General features: G+C 41.6%; 1 protein-coding gene across 1 annotated transcript in view; it reads left to right on the top strand.

The window, feature by feature from the left end:
• The window catches only part of LOC147697254 (pyruvate dehydrogenase E1 component subunit alpha, somatic form, mitochondrial-like), a 369,725-nt gene that overhangs the window by 309,113 nt on the left and 43,940 nt on the right, over positions 1–16,672 (top strand). The window contains exons 6-7 of the mRNA XM_086933319.1: positions 6,389–6,456; positions 6,771–6,879. Of these exons, the coding sequence (XP_086789445.1) occupies positions 6,389–6,456; positions 6,771–6,879 (177 nt within the window). The remainder of the gene's footprint in view (positions 1–6,388; positions 6,457–6,770; positions 6,880–16,672) is intronic.

Genomic DNA, 16,672 nt, shown 5'->3' with positions numbered 1-16,672 from the left:
GAGGATACATAATTGTAACTGCATTATGGTACCATTATGTAATGGAAAGAAAGATTCTGCTGATAAAATAAACCACATGGCGGAGGGCAAATTAGATTGTTAATTTCAGAGGAAGCAGAGGAAGCTTCATTTGACTATAGTTGACATGATAATAGTTATGGGTTTTTTAAATATTTCATTTTTATTTTGATGCAGTTTGGAATAAAATAAGACATATTTCTTGAAAACAGGGAAACACTGAAAATGCTGTTCAGTTCTCAGAAATAAAGGAAAGTGTTTAGTTATGTTAGTATGTAAGGGTTTGGTACAGACAAAATGCTATTGTATAGTAAGAATATGTGATTTTACCTATGAGCTGTAGTACTACATGTCTACATTTATTAGGACTATTTTGACTACACAGCTGTCGGCAGCAAATATTGTTGGCAATTGTATACAATATGTATTGGCTCCATCCTAAGGAGTGTGCCCTCTCACCTCATGTTGTTGATTATTTGATATACCATTCCACCTTCCAGGAAGTGATTCTATTGCATAAGGGCTATTTCAGATTTGAAATCAGCATGCGGTTTGACACATACAATTCTGTACCTACTACAGACATTCTACCCAGAAAAACAATCATTTTTTTTACTGCTTTCTTCCCAGCACTGGCAAAGTCAGTAGTGTAGGCTTTAATGTGATTAACAGCATTTGTGCATGCAGTGCATGTAAGCGTCACACTATTATGGTGTATTTTTTGGTATGTGTTGTCTCTTTGGCCTACTTTGTAATCATTTAGTTTAGTGTTAGTTATGAGCTTTCATCTGCCAATTTGCAGATGAAAGAGGCCCATAAAGAACCCCACCCCCTCTGGGGCTGCTAAAACGGGGGGCTCACTACGCCTTGCATGCTATGTGTCCTCCATGGTCCGGCAGAACACAGTCTGAGAAACGGATCACTTCAATTTCACTCAGGTTGATATTCACAGGGCCTTAGTTAATGAGTTGACGTGAGTTGACGTAAATTGCCTACCGTTCTCACTCTTGACCACGCTGCTGGCAAGTTTTCCTTACAAAGAGAGCTTGAACAACATTGGACAGCAGATCAGGAGAGGCACGACTCATTCATGCGGCCTGCCAATAAGGCTTTGATCTGCACTTAAGCACCACACCTGTCCGGGACAGCCCCAGCTAGCATAATCTTAGTTGTTGTAGCTGTTACAACTGTCCGGCTGAGTTTTGACTTTTCATCTTTAAAAACAAATATGTGACTAACCCCGACTTTGCTGCATGGCAGGGATTAATCTACATTGAGTAAAAAATTTCTGGATAGAAACATAGCAATCTTCAAGGTATTGGACAAGTTGTGTGTATGCATTGCAATCAGGTAGCCGGATGCCCTGTGTGAAGTCTTTAGATAGTCTGTTTTACGAAGAAATGATGCATTTTCGGCCGTATAGTTCTGGTTTTTGACATTGGACAATTTACAACATTACTACATGACCCACATGCTGCACCACCTCCCCTGACTCATACACCTTCCGACTTAAACACACACAAAAAATATATGCAACATGCCACTCGTCACAACTTTGCTTACCCATGTCTACTTCACAACAATGTTACACCACAAAAGCAACACAGCACTCCAACTCACTCTCAAACACCATCTCCAACACATACACATGCAGACCCATCAAAATGCCTTCTTAGCATGCTGGATGAGGAACACGATACAGAACAGCTACACGATTGTTATCCTAATACGTCTAATACCAGCACTAAAAGCACACCTGCTACAAACCCACACAATACTGATCACTCTTCTACCAAACAAAGTCCCACTATCACCAAAGGCCACTCACTAAACTGTCTACTAATAAATGCTTGATCCCTCTCTAAAAACAAGCATCACATCATTTCCTCTAGGCTATCTAATAATCACCCAAAATCGTATAGCCAAAAAAGGAGGTAGTCTAGCTTTTGTATTCAAGCAAACAATACATATCACTAAGGTTGACAACTTCTCCATAAAGATTTGTGAGGGTCTTCTAACAAGATGCAATCCTACACCGTCTTCCTCCTGTAACTTCCTGCTCCTTTACAGACCTCCACCAAGCAAGGCAACATTCCCAGACACACTTCTAGACACAGTTTCAAACCTGATAACAATACACTCCAACCTATGCGTTCTGGGTGACCTTAACATCTGGTTTGATAAACCCAATATGACCCATCCAAAAACTATAATCACCGGCCTAGATGCATTGAACCTGCATCAGATTGTCCACAATCTGACACACACCCCTGGACATATCCTAGATGTCATTTTTGCTAATACTGAACTAGTTACCTTTCAAACTATAACTCCAGTCACATGGTCAGACCACCACTTGCTTGCCTTCCAACATAAAACAACGCTAAGCGACTCACCTAAAACTACTTTACATCCATCCACCTATCGGACGTGGAACAAACTCAATTTGGAACACTTGGAAACACAACTAACATCCAGTACAAATCTGGAAAGCATAAATTCTGTTCAAAATCTATATGTGTGGCTACAGGAAGCTTTTCACATCATGATACCACTCAAAACCACACAACAGAACAAAAGAAAAAAAGAGCATTGGAGAAACATAGAAATAAAAGACATAAAACAACAAATTCGAAAGCTGCAACGTATCTGGCTCAAAACAAACGCCAAACAAGACAAACTTCACTTACAGAAAATTAACAGATTACACAAGTCGGCTATCAAAAAAGCCAAGAAAATGTACTATTCAGACAGAATTCAAAATGCTAAATGTGCAAATAAAGAATTCTATAAAATACTCAATGAATTTCGCAAACCACATTGCCTAGAAGGAACTCATCCTGTTACTCAAGATATTACAGACAAACTGGCAAATCATTACATGGACAAAGCAGACACATTGGAATCGTAATTAAAACAGAAACAAAGCACCAGTGCTAACCCTTATACAAAACAACAACCCAAGAATGCTCTAATCAAGCCTCTCCGTTCCTTTCAACACATCTCACACGATGAATTGATGGACCTGGTCAAAGCAAGCAGGCCTGCCGGCAGCCCTTCTGACCCCTGTCCACCACAAACTTTCAAGACAATTCTTTAAACAACTTCTGCTGCCACTCCAGTAAGAAAAATCATCAATGATTCCTTAACTAGTGGAATATTTCCAGAAGAACTCAAAAAGTCATACATACGCCCTTTACTGAAGAAAACAAACTTGGACCAGCTGAACCCTGACAACTACAGACCCATTACAAATGGACCGTTCCTGGGCAAACTGATAGAAAGAGCAGTGCTCGCCCAGATGTCACAATTCATTGAAGAGAATGACATACTTTCAGACTTCCAAACAGGATTCTGTCCGGGAAGAGGCACTGAATCTGCCCTCCTTGCCATCTGGGATGACCCAAAGAATACAGTTGACCGCAACGGGGTTGCTGCGCTACTCCTCTTGGACCTCTCAGCTGTCTTTGACACGGTTGGCCATGAAACTCTGAAACAAAGACTCTATGCAGCCGGCATAGAGGGAACTGCTTTAGACTGCATAGCGTCCTACCTTCGAAACAGAACTAATGTCATCCATACCCCACCTTCCTCGTCCAAACCGTACTCCACGAAAGCAGGGGTCCCTCAAGGTTCTATCATCTTGCCCATGCTTTTCAACATCTACATGAAGTCATTACCAGTACTGAGCAATAAATTTCACCTCACGTGTTATAACTATGCAGATGACACGCAAATACTCCTTCAACTGGAATGCCCCAAAGACATTGGAAAATCACCAATTTTCAGCTGTCTCAGAGCTGTGGATCAGTGAATGACCTGGAGCCATCTCAAATTGAATGCTTCAAAAACTGAAATACTCACGTGTGGTGATTGGAAAAATTACAACCCGCTTGCCGCTTGGCCTGATGAACTGGGATCACTGCCTAAAGTATCGAAGAAAGTAAGAAACCTCGGAATAACTATGGACTTCAAGCTGTCGATGAATGCCCAAGTGGATAAACTAGCAAGATCAAGCTTTGCTACTATAAAAACCCTGCGACAAATTTTCCCTCATTTGAGATTTCCACACAAGGTCCAAGCTACCATCTCCCTTGTTCTGTCCAAACTCGATTACGCCAATAGCCTCTACCACCGATCACCTTTAACGACCATGAAAAGACTACAACGGATTCAGAACTCGCCTGCCAGACTACTCTTGCATATCAAACCGCGAGACCACATCTCCCCTGCCTTGAAAGCCCTGCATTGGTTACCGGTTGCCAGAAGATCCACGTTCAAGCTGCTTTGTATCACCCACAAAGCAATACATGGAATGGGACCGCTCTTCATCAGAAATAAAATCACCAAACACATTCAACAAAGGAACCTCCGCTCTAAAGGAGTATCTCGCCTCAAAATCCCACCATACAAGAAAAAAACCATGAGTGGCACATCCTTCTCTCTTCAAGCAGCCAAACTATGGAACTCGTTACCCCCCAACATAAGGTCCACCGACAACCACCTTATCTTCAGAAAACTACTCAAGATTTGGCTCTTCCCCACATAAGCACTATACGCAAACAGAAATTTACAGCATATCCTTTTGTATACAAGCATTTTTTTTCAACTATAGATATGTACCTATCTTTGTGTATTACTTTGTATGAACATGAAAAATAATTATGTTGTTGAAAGAAAAAATAATAATAATAAACAAGTAAAAATAATCTTTGGTCTGCGTGTACATACTTCCATTGTGCATCTTTGTACCTCCATGTACTTGGATCTGTGTGCCTGTTACTTTTCTCCTGAAAAAGCAGATCCAATGCACTACCCTATTTCTCATCTTGTGCCTCTATCAATAATCTACATATACTTACCTCCTTTATGTATCTATATACTTTCAATGTAATTATGGATCTATATATTTATCACTTTCTTCTAATTTAGCATTTCCAATGCACTACCCTATTTCTCAGCCTATACTTCGCTCAATATATCTTCTAGCCCAACCTTCTAACTCATCTCAAACTTCTTCTACTACTCCTTCCAATGCACTACCCTATCTCTCATCCTATACATCCATCAAGATATCCTCTACATCCACTCTCTCATTTATCCCAAACCCCATACCACTACTATGATTGCCAAAATAACCCTTTCTAGACTCTCTCTCCTACTCTACCCCTCCTTGCATCATCTGACACCTCGTTTACTATACTGATCCCCTAAAACAAACCTTTCTAAACTCTTTCCTCTGAGTCCTCCCCTCCAAAACTCCCTTTTACTCATCCAAAAGCCTCCTCCTATTGCTAAGACCTAAAAAAAATATATATATTTCACTCTTTTATCCCTCCACTATCCTTTTCAATCGAAATTAACAGACTAACATGTTCACTTCTCAAATTCCATATTAAACTATACTAATATACTACCCAAATACCTGAATAGCATATCCACTACTCAAATTACTTCATTTTTTTTTTTACTATACTCATTTTCAACAGTAATCCTTTATGGGTTCTGGAGTGGCGTGCTACTCGCCGGAAAAGCGAGTCAACACCCATTAGGGGTAACAGTGCTATATGAATGCAAATCTTCATTCCCCTTTTATCCCTCCGCTATCCTTCTCACTCCAAGTAACTGACTAATATCCACCACTGAAATTACTTCATATTTCACCATATTAATTCACCACTAATCCTTTGTAGGCTTCCTGAATAGCATGCGTCAACAAGCGCTATATAAATACAAACCTTTTTCCTCCTCTATCCTTCTGCTATCATTCCAAATCCAAATAACTGACTAACCTATCCACCACTTAACCCCTTCGCTGCGGCGGCTATTCCGCCGCAGCGCTAAAGGGGCGGGGCGGCCGCGCGGCCGTCGCATGCTGGTGACAGAACCGCTCCGTCACCAGCTACAGTTGAGCTGTGCTGGTGACGGAGCGGTTCCGTCATGACCCGCCCCGCTCTTTAGAACGCCCGCGCAGGCGCGAAATCAGCGCCGCGCAGGCGCGGCGGCCGGGCCATGACGGAACCGCTCCGTCATCAGCACAGCTCAACTGTAGCTGATGACGGAGCGATTCCGTCATCAGCATGGAAGGGGTTAAAATGTACTTGCATGTTTCACTATACTAATTCAACACTAATCCTCTATGGGTCCCGTAGTAGCGTGCTACTCGCTGAACAAGTGCTTCGACGCCTCGTCAGAGGTAGTAAGCGCTATATAAATGCAATTACAATACAATTACAATTATAGGTATTGGCTCAAAATGGCAGTTGAAAAGTTGTGTAGGCTAATAAGCGAGAACTGTTTGAAGCCGGCCTAGGGCTGACATACCTGCATTCATGTCAGTAAACCTCTGATTTGTTTTTGATTTTCACAGGGTCCTATTTTAATGGAGCTACAGACGTATCTTTTCCATGGACACAGCATGAGTTCACCTGGGACCACGTAAGCATGGTGTATACTATAGGTTTTAACCTACGCCATGGACCTAGGACATGCCCTAAAGTATTTTTTTATTACTGAGTAGAGATTTTGCTAAAAGACGTTTGCTCCCTAAATGAGCTTTTAGGCTTGATATATTTTATATACTTGTTAATAAAATGCAATGTTTATCACACAGCCAGCTGGAAACCTTGTTGGTATTTAAAAAAAATTGAATTGGTATATGGAAGCACCCTAGTAAAACACAGCTATTAAAAAGAATGCATCTCTGAAATAGTGTTTGGATACAGTGTTTACATGCACCTTTCTTTTCTCAGTTATCAAACAATGGAAGAAAGTCAAGAAATGACGAGTAAAAATGACCCTATAATTCTTTTTAAGGACAGAATGAAAAACAGCAACCTAGCAAGCATGGAGGAACTAAAGGTACTACGGTTCATTTATAAAATGCAATTTGTGCTTTTGATTAAACTTGTATACAAATGTATTTTACAAACTGATGCACCTAAGTTCTAAAGATTAGTCAGATAAGCTTATACGTAAACCTTCTTTGATAACCTGTTGCTATGAAAGAGTACAAGTGATTTCTTGCTGACATTGATCATTCACTATCAGTATTACTCATAAGTATTAGACTTTGTTGTAGGCAGGCTCCCAAACCTAATATTCTTGCTTTTAACTTCATTTCTTTCCAACACTTGGCTCAGCACCTGCTGGTGCCAACCTGAATGGCCTGCAGTTTACCCTTGCCCTGTGTTTTTTGTATTACTGTAATGTCGATTGTCTGTCCTTTTTAGGTATTCTATGCTAATGCAATAACGAAGCAAAATACATAGGGAGGAGCTCTTGGGCATCCTCTTATTAGTGATTGTCTTGTTGACAGTTTTGGGACTTGACTTAGATCTTGGGGATGGGATAGTCCGTCACAAACGTGACGGATATCCCGTCCCCGTATTGCAAGTGCCAGAGGATATAATGCACTTGCAATATGCCGGGCAGGATATCCGTCACGTCTGTGACGGACTATCCCATCCACCAAGATCTAAACAGGCCCCAATTCCTATGTTAGATCAGCCAAACGGCCAGTCAGTGATTGGAGTGTCATTCATCATGAGTGATGGCCAAGGAAAGGCAAAGGAGTCCAGCTCAACCACTGGGAGAAATTATGCAAGAACTAGAGCGATGGTAACTGAATTGGCCACAGTGGCCCTCTTCTAAGATAACCACCACATTATTGGTGACCTCATCTTCACATTTATGTGTCAGGAACATGTTTTGTAATGTTATTTCGGCAGTATATGCACTGAAACATCTTTAAATGTACTAGAACAGCAAAAACAAGGAATCAGCAGTGGCGGCTAAGGTGGAGGATCATCTCCCTGCTGCTTAAGCTGCAAGCAGAATGGAAAAAATAGAATAATAATAACATTTGTTATTCCATTTTATTTTTTACTTTCAGGTTTCAGCTGAAGCCAGGTGGGTGGGGCAGGGCTCCCCGCGTGTCACAGGGAGGAGGAGGGTGGCAGCACCTAAAGTGCGCAAGATGCTTTGGCCCGCCATCTTGGGCCTGCCAAAGCATCGTGCGCACTGTGCATGTTCTCCACCTAGGCTGCATTACAGCCTGGGTGGTGAACATGCACAGCCTTCCTGCCACTGTATGAGCGCCGAACCGGGCGCTCAGACCAACCATAACACTGCAAAGGCAGTGTTGTGATTTGCCATGGGATTCTGGGAGGCTGTGTGCTTCCTGCCATGCAGAGAGGAGGACGGAGAAAGAAGTGGCAGTGGTTCGTGGTAAAAAGGTAAGTCCTTTTTTTATCATTCAACCCCCTCCCTCTGTCCCCCGGCCCCCCGCCCTCCACCCCTGGCCAGTAACAGCCGCTACTGGGAATCAGTAGTACTTTTAAAATCTTGAGCACCTCGAAAAGGATCATTTGTCAAAAAGCCAAGTTTATAGTAATTTTCAAAGAATTACCAGATTTTCTTTGGGCATATAGTGGGGGGAAAGGTAATTACTGCTTAGGGAAACATAAGAACATGGCAGGGGGATTGGAAGGGCAATCTTGGGGTTTGTCACTCAAGTTGCCGGCTTGGTTTCAACTGTAAGGTGCCATCATCATGCTTGGAGGCTTATGAGTGCTCACTGGATTTCCAAGGGGCACCACTGCCCACAGCTTTGCAACAGGTGTAGTGGAATTGGCCTTATCAATGACATACACTTATCAACTGTAAGTATGCAAATGCATAGCCCACCTTCACTCTGCATTAGCTCTGTAACCTGCACAGATTGTTCATCGCACAGCTGTACTTGTCTTGCTTCCATTGGAAGTACTTAGGGGCTCTCAAGTCAAATCTTTGTGCACAGTTGCTTAGTTGGAGTAGCCTCTAGCAGGGGCGGTGGGTGACATTTGAAAGTTGTGAGGTGCATACAGCACCATAGCGAGCGACCGTAGCGAGCGAGCCCGAACTCCAAAAGGGGGGTTTGGGGGGGTTACCCCTCCCAAGAAAATTTTGGAAAAAAAGAAGAAAAATCGTGCATTTTCAAGCACATTTGAGAAAGCAGGAAGGTTAGTAAAGCAATTGTGAAAGTGCAGTTATTACATTAATAGATGGCATGACATAGGTAGCTGCTTATTCAGTATAACCACAGAGCTTCATACATTCCGTCCTGTTATGCTCAGGTGCTGAATTCAGACTATAAGACTTTTATGAGCACCAGTTTCGTAACATCAAAGTGAACCCCTAAGTCCAAGCATTTATTTAACATTGCTCAGCAGTCTGTCACCAGAGTCAAAGGAAGCAAATATTTTTATGTATGTTGCTGAAAAAACCTCCAAAACCTGCCAACTTCCTATTAAGTGATGTCTGACTCCTGAATGTCAAAGACACCCACTTGCATTAAATATGTGTATCTCGGTGGCAAGAACCGGCTACATGGTGCAAACAAAGATCACACTAAAAGTTATGGGCACACAGAGTCCACCTCGAAAATAAATACCAGCTTCAAATACCATGTTTTAACAGTGTGGCTCACGCTCGCACCATGCACAGCTTGAGGCAATTAAATAAAGGCATGTCAGTCGCAATGATTTAGATTATCAGCTTTCACAAAGTGCTAAAACAAATGCCGTCCTGAACAATTTGTTGTCATTCATTCCAAATGTATTCCAACAATCAATGTCATACATAAAAGCGTAACAGCGCCATGAGACCCAACAGGGTGATATGTCTGCACTCAATAATAACCATTAATATTAATAATAATACAGGGCTCTCTCAGTCTTCCTAGTTCCACGCTGGTAACTAAATGATCGCAGGGAGTAACCTGGGCCTTGTGTTGGAGTCAACTTATGACTGAGTCAAAACTGCAAGAGCGTCAGGCACATGGGGCTTAGAGCTGCCAAAGGGTCATGCTGGGGAACCTATGTGGCCAAATGGAAGGCCCATGGGACAAAAACAAGTCAAACACTAAAAGCACCTCCTAGGGGAACAAAAGACAGCCTTTCCAACCATAAACACAGTACATTATGCACAATACTTACCTTGCATGGTATAAGACACATTTTTGGATTCAGCATTTAATCAAAAGCGCATGTCAGACCAACCAATTAATTGGATATATTGTCTCACAAGAATCCATCTCCTGGATGACTTTGCACTGTGCTATAGCCAGGGCCACTGGAATTATGAAGAATGGAGGGCCAAATTATGTGGCAGGCTTAGTAAATTATGCAACAAGAAAAAGCAAATTATGCAGCATAATGCTGCATATTTTCTGATAGTATTTCTTTATATTTTTTTCAATTTTACACTTGTTAGCACTATCTTGGCATTTGCTGTACCTCATTAGTACCTGTTTAACACCCAAATATAGCAATGAGCAACAGAAATTTGACCAGTCAAGCTTGCAAAGGGTCTTCCACTCAACGGCAATATGTGTATCTCCGTTTTCAACCATTTGAGCCAAAAACACATTTTAATTTGTTAAAATCAGCAGATTAGGCGGCAATGATTCATGCCAACCAGTACTTTAGACACGCAAAAAACAATATGTTAAACATGCAAATCAGTATGGTTACATATTAAAAACAGTATATCATGGATGCAAATCAGCACGTAACATTTTAAAACCAACAGCTGAACATTTTAACCAAAATATTATACACAGGTACCAGAACATTACAAGAATGAATTGATATATCATGCATATGAGCCACAGAAATGTGTGTATCAACCAATATAATTCACAAGAAAGTCAGTATGGTATTCATGCAAACCAGCCATTTATTCATGGGAACTTGTATGGCATGCACACAATCCACAGGCAATGCTTTCAGGCCTATTTACCATTATACTACGAAAATGACACTATGTTTAAAGTATACAAACCTTTCAGTAATGTAATTGCACGTGTGTATTAGGAATGCAAACCTCTATGTAAGGCTCTCAAACCAATAGGCTAGGTAGTCAGTCAAATGTATTACAAGCGCAAACCAGTATATTACAAGAGCGAACCAATAAGTACATATCTGAATCTGTTCATTAAATATTGATACCCATGTGGTCCTCTGCAAAATTGATTTGATATGGTGGGCGGGAATCGTGGAGTTTTACTGCGTGGAATTCTGCGAAGTTACATAAAAACTCTGCAAGATTCCTCCGAGTTTCGCACTTCCTTAGTATCAGTGTGTACATCTGTTTACAGCTCCAGACTTTTGAGCTCAGACTTTCATCAGTCCAGTCTGTGAGGAGAAAACATTTTTATTGCTGACAAAAAGTGATGGAATGAGCTCAGACTTTCATCAGTCCAGACTGTGAGGAGAAAAGATTTTTATTGCTGACAAAAAGTGATGGAATGAGCTCAGACTTTCATCAGTCCAGACTGTGAGGAGAAAAGATTTTTATTGCTGACAAAAAGTGATGGAATTCCACCAAGTGCAAAGCTGAATACGAGCATCGGCACCTGATGAATGGGCGAGATACAGACCGCTGGACCACCTTCCAGCACAAAGGAATGAGGACGTAATGCATTTACCGATAAATTACATTCCCGAAACCAATACCTTGTTGGTAATTTGCAGTTCTAAAGCTAGAATAAATGGTTGTGGGCAATGGTGGCTGGCCAGAGTCAATTGTGCACATTAACAACCCCCACTCCCCCAACACACACATTCTCTCTCTCGTCTCTTACACACTGGAGCCAAATACACATGAAGCCAGCGAGTACAAGCTATCTAACCATCTGCAACCAGGCTGCAGTTGAGGGGGCATAGAGCCCAATCATTACACCTTAACGAAACTTCCAGCGTGGTGTTTCAGTGGGCACTCTGTGCCCAGCCACAGCAGAATAAAACACTAACACACAAAAAACATGTCACCAACTGCTATACTTCTTGTCAGAAGGAAGCAAGCACCTGCAGAAACACCAAAGTGGTTTGGCGTTAGAATGAAACGTGTGGGAAATTTGAAAAACAGGAACTCCAGTGTGTTGTGAAACATGAAACGACAAAGAGAAAAATGATTTTGCGATTGTATCATCAATGGGGCGGGCATATTATTCAGAAAGTCCTGAAAAACTACCCACCACTTAATTTGTCCCTACTTTCAGGTGCACCCTTTTCTTCTAAATCTGAGGTCACAGGAGTGCAGGCACTTTGCCTCGCATATGACGAAGGACCGTGCATATGCCTTCATAATAGTCCACTCTAGTCCTTCACTGTATGCACGTGTTTGCGTCCGTCACAGCATAAACAGGACATAAAAGTAATTTTGTGCCACACTTAACTCTGGTGGATAAAGCCGCAGCTCTTCGATGTCCCCTTGGAAGGTGAAGACAGCGCGCATCTGCTCACTGGTTGGTTACCTGGATAACGGTGGTGGAAGGGAGTCCGTGGTAACTCATCATCATCATAGCAGAACTGGTGGCAGAAGCTGAAGAAACAGGAAAGGCGCTGAGACTGTCTTCCCGTAGGTGCTATTATAGCACCTACGGGACTACAGTAGATCCCGGCGCGCGCGTCTAGAATGGCCAATCACTGCATGGCTTCACATGCTGAAGTCACACAGTGATTGGCCATGCAGTGCTGAGCCTGAGCCAGTGTGCCAGTGCCACCCACACGCAGCATCCAATAATGGATTGCCAGCCCTTCGGCGCGGTGGACCAGCCAATCCTGGAGCTGCATGCAGCACCAGGATTGGCTAGGGGACCACACTGACACCTCGCCCTGGCGCCTTTCCATACCACGGGGCCCGGCTACAGCAGCACCCCTCCCCCGGCCCCTTCATTCCCTCTGAGCATCTACTCTAACGCGCATGCTCGGGCTAGGTGCAGCCCGAAATTCCTCATTTGCACATAGTACTTCCAGGCCAGCTGAGTGCTGACGTCTGCAGAGTGCAGACTGTCACTCAGCAGACCAGCCAGCCAGCCCCACCCCCTGCGCACTCCCTATTCAATCGGGTGTGTCCCGCAACCCGGATTGATAATCATTGCTGCTGCTCTTGCGACTTGCGAGGTGCGTCCAGGGGTTAGTGGGGCAACGCCCCTACGCCCCAATAGACCCACCGCGGCTGGCCTCCAGTAGCTTGTTAAAACCTTGTTGAGTACAATACTTGCTTTGCACTGTTTGTCTCTTCTGATTTGTTTGTCTTTTGCACTCATCTTGATATCATTGTAGAAAGAAGGTCCGAAGGATTCAGGTAAGTAGATATATCTTTTTTGAAATAAAGATCTTAAGTATTAAGCCTGCCCATCAGCATGGATCCACTCAGACCGGCTCCAACTGTCAACTGACTCGACCCCAAATGCACGAGCCAGAATGCATGGATTCAACTGATCATGCAGCAACTCAAGCTCTGACAAAGCACCCTCCAGCTCTAACATTCTAGGTATGCAACATCTCCCCTCATACAAATGAACACAGAATAATTTATAATACACCAGTAGAAACCCAGTATATAATGTGTTAATAAAGTCAAAAGACAGTTCTAACAACTTACTAAAATATAGATTGAACAAAGCTAAAGAGAAAAAACAGAGCAGCAACAAAAATAAAATTAACAAATTAAAAAATGTATACCTCAAATTCTTGCAAATAACTTGGTTTCCTAGATACTCGTCCACATCTGGTAGTAATAATGACGTTCCCTTTTTCTACAGGTCCTTTCTCATTATGAGGGTATGCAAGAGACACACCCTTCATGCCCTGTAGACGCATCAGAAGAACAAAAAGAAGATGCAGCATTCAATTCCCCACATTGTGCATTATTTTTATCATCATGAAGAGTATTATTCTGTTTTGGAAAGATCACATACACTCCTGCAGAACTCCTAAAGGAAATAATGTAGCCTCAGGAATACTTAAGTTCCTAGTAATAATGTTCCTTTGAAAATCCTGTAAAACAATCAAATTCTTATTTGACCATCAACGTCCATCCATCAGTTGTACTGAAGTACGAGCGACTTTCCACACTCTGAGATGACCAATATAATGAAATTCACTTTTGATCTCTTGGGTCTCATGTTGCTCAACATAACCCAAGTACCTACATAGATTTCAAAATTACTAAGACTTTGAGTTTGACCATGATACTGTTTCATCTTATTTTGTGACCTTTCAACCTTCAACCCTGAGCTCATCACTAGTCATTTGCCTTTCACTTGAGGGTGCTTTCCAATCCAACCATGTAGGTAACAAACCTGTGCAGGCATCACTACCCCTTAGTAATGAAAATGGGGTAACTCCAGTGGCAGAGTAAGGTATATCGTGATAAACCCACATCTGATTTCTTACAAACTCCTCAACGTTTGCACCACAAGAAAGAGCAGTTTGAACTCCCTCTTTAAGCAACCTATTCACCCTCTCAACAAACCCATTAGCACTAGGACTGTAAAGAACCACAGTGTAATGCTTAATTTCTCTGTTTTTAAGAAAAGCCTCCATTATCTCCAACACTAGTTGCACTTCGTATCAGTGGTCAGTTCTAAGGGGTTGCCTTCAAAGGCAAACACCTTACTAAGAAACTCAATAGTTACTTGAGTACTGATCCCATGTACAAATTCATAATAAACCAACTTAGAATATTAATCAATCAGTACAACCATATACTTAGTGTCCTCTGATAATTGCGAAATCGGTCCAGAAAAATCCAATGCTAATTTGCTCCACAGAAACTCAGGAAAAGAAGTAGGTACTAAAGGAACTTCTTTAGTTTTCCAGCCTTTGTTGGAAAGTAAACATTCTTCACACTGATCAACAAACTTCTCCACTTGTTTGTCAATATAAGGGCACCAAAATTGATGCCTTAAAATCTTCTTAGTGGACGTGATACCCAAATGTCCAGAATTAGCTAATCTGAGCATCTTAGACTTCAAACTATTTGAGGGAATACATTTACCAGCTCTTAATAAAATCCCAGATTCCACCGTAAGCTGAGATGCTATTTAACCATAACAATGCAATTCTACTTGTAAATGCTTCAGTGGTGGCCACCCTTTCCTGACTCAATCAATCACCTTCAAAAAAATGATTTGATCCTCTTCAAATTCATTACTCCATTCCCCGTCACTGATGATTCCTGACATACGTCTGCTACATCCACACCTGCTACAACACACTCAAGATCCTAACAAACTGACTCTTCAGTTCCTTATTTCGAGGGCAATCTAGATAAATAATTGACACAGGCATTGGTTCCTCCCAGTATGTGTCTAGTTTCAAAATGATATTCTTGTAGTTTAGACAGAATACGAATAAGTCTGGAAGAAGCTTCGGATCACCCTTTGTCACCCAGCAAATACATCAAAGGTTTATGATCGCTAAGACAAACTTTGTACCTCAAACATAAGTTTTATATTTTCCAAAAGCCCATGCACAAGCCAATGCCTCTCTTTCTATCATGCTGTATCTCTTCTCAACGTCAGAGAGAATCCTTGACGCAAAATCTATGGTGTGTTCTTCAGAACCAACCCTTTGAAAAAGAACACCCCCTAAACCTACAGCACTAGCATCTGCGGAGATAATAAAAGTAGCGCGAGTCAAAAAAATTTATAACGCTGGCACATTAGCAAGTGTTCATTTAATTTCATCAAACACTTGTTTTTGCTCACTCTCCCAAACACATTTTTCCTTTTTCCTCAATAGTTTTCCCAAGGGATCATGAGAGTGGCATACCCACTCACAAACCTTGCATAATAATTGCACAGTCCAATAAACCACTTTAATTCATCCTTATTCTGCAGGGATGGTATATCCCTCAAGGCTTAGGCTTTGATTAAATCATCCCTGGGTTTCACACCATCTGATGTTATACAGTGCCCCAAATAGTGAACACATTTGGTTAAAAATGTGCATTTGTCACATGATACAGTTATACTGCGATCACACAAAGTGGACAATATCATATCAAAAATCTTATTATGCTGTTCAATAGTTTTAGTAAAAATGTAAATATTGTCTTGGGATGCTTGTACTCCATGAATATCCTTGAACAAACAATACATTAGCTTCTGAAATACACTAGCAGATGTTAGGATAAATGGAAAATGCAAGTATATAAATGCACCAAAAGGAGTTATAAATGTGGTCACAATTTGAGCCTATTTCTTTAGAGCTACTTAATGGTATGCTGCTTTTAGGTCTAAATTGCTAAAATACTTTGCCCCTCCTAGAGTTGTCAACACCTCATGTATTGTCGGTAACGGATGGCAATCCGTCGCAATATTTTTGTTAAATGCTCGTAAGTTCGCACATAAACAAATATTACCATTTTTTAAGCAATAACATCAACACTTACCCACTCAGCCACATTCACAGGTTCAATAATCCCATCTGCTCACTGTTGGTCAATATGTTTCCTCAACTCTTCTCTGCTTTAACACAATCTCGTTCTCAAACCCCTTCCCTACACCAACCTTGTCTTCAAAAACCTGTAGATATTTTTTAGTATACCACCCACATCACAAAGGTTATCATACACACCATCAACCAACATGATGGGGGTACCTGTACCAGGCCTCAAAATCAGTCCCAATTTTCCTTGGTCGATCCATCCTAGAATATCCTTCCCTTTCACAGCCACATATATTTTAGTATGAATGATTCTGTCTTGAAAATTCAAACTTTCCTCCAAAAACCCTAGGATCTATATCTCGGTGCCACCATAGGCCACCACTCTAACATTGGGAACACTCAGATGCATATCTTTCCATAAAAACTTGACA

This window comes from Lissotriton vulgaris, chromosome 8, assembly GCF_964263255.1.
Source record: "Lissotriton vulgaris chromosome 8, aLisVul1.2, whole genome shotgun sequence".
NCBI classification, from domain to species: Eukaryota; Metazoa; Chordata; class Amphibia; order Caudata; family Salamandridae; genus Lissotriton; species Lissotriton vulgaris.
The sequence above is the reverse complement of the archived record's forward strand: the minus strand, read 5'-3'. Positions and strand labels throughout refer to the sequence as shown.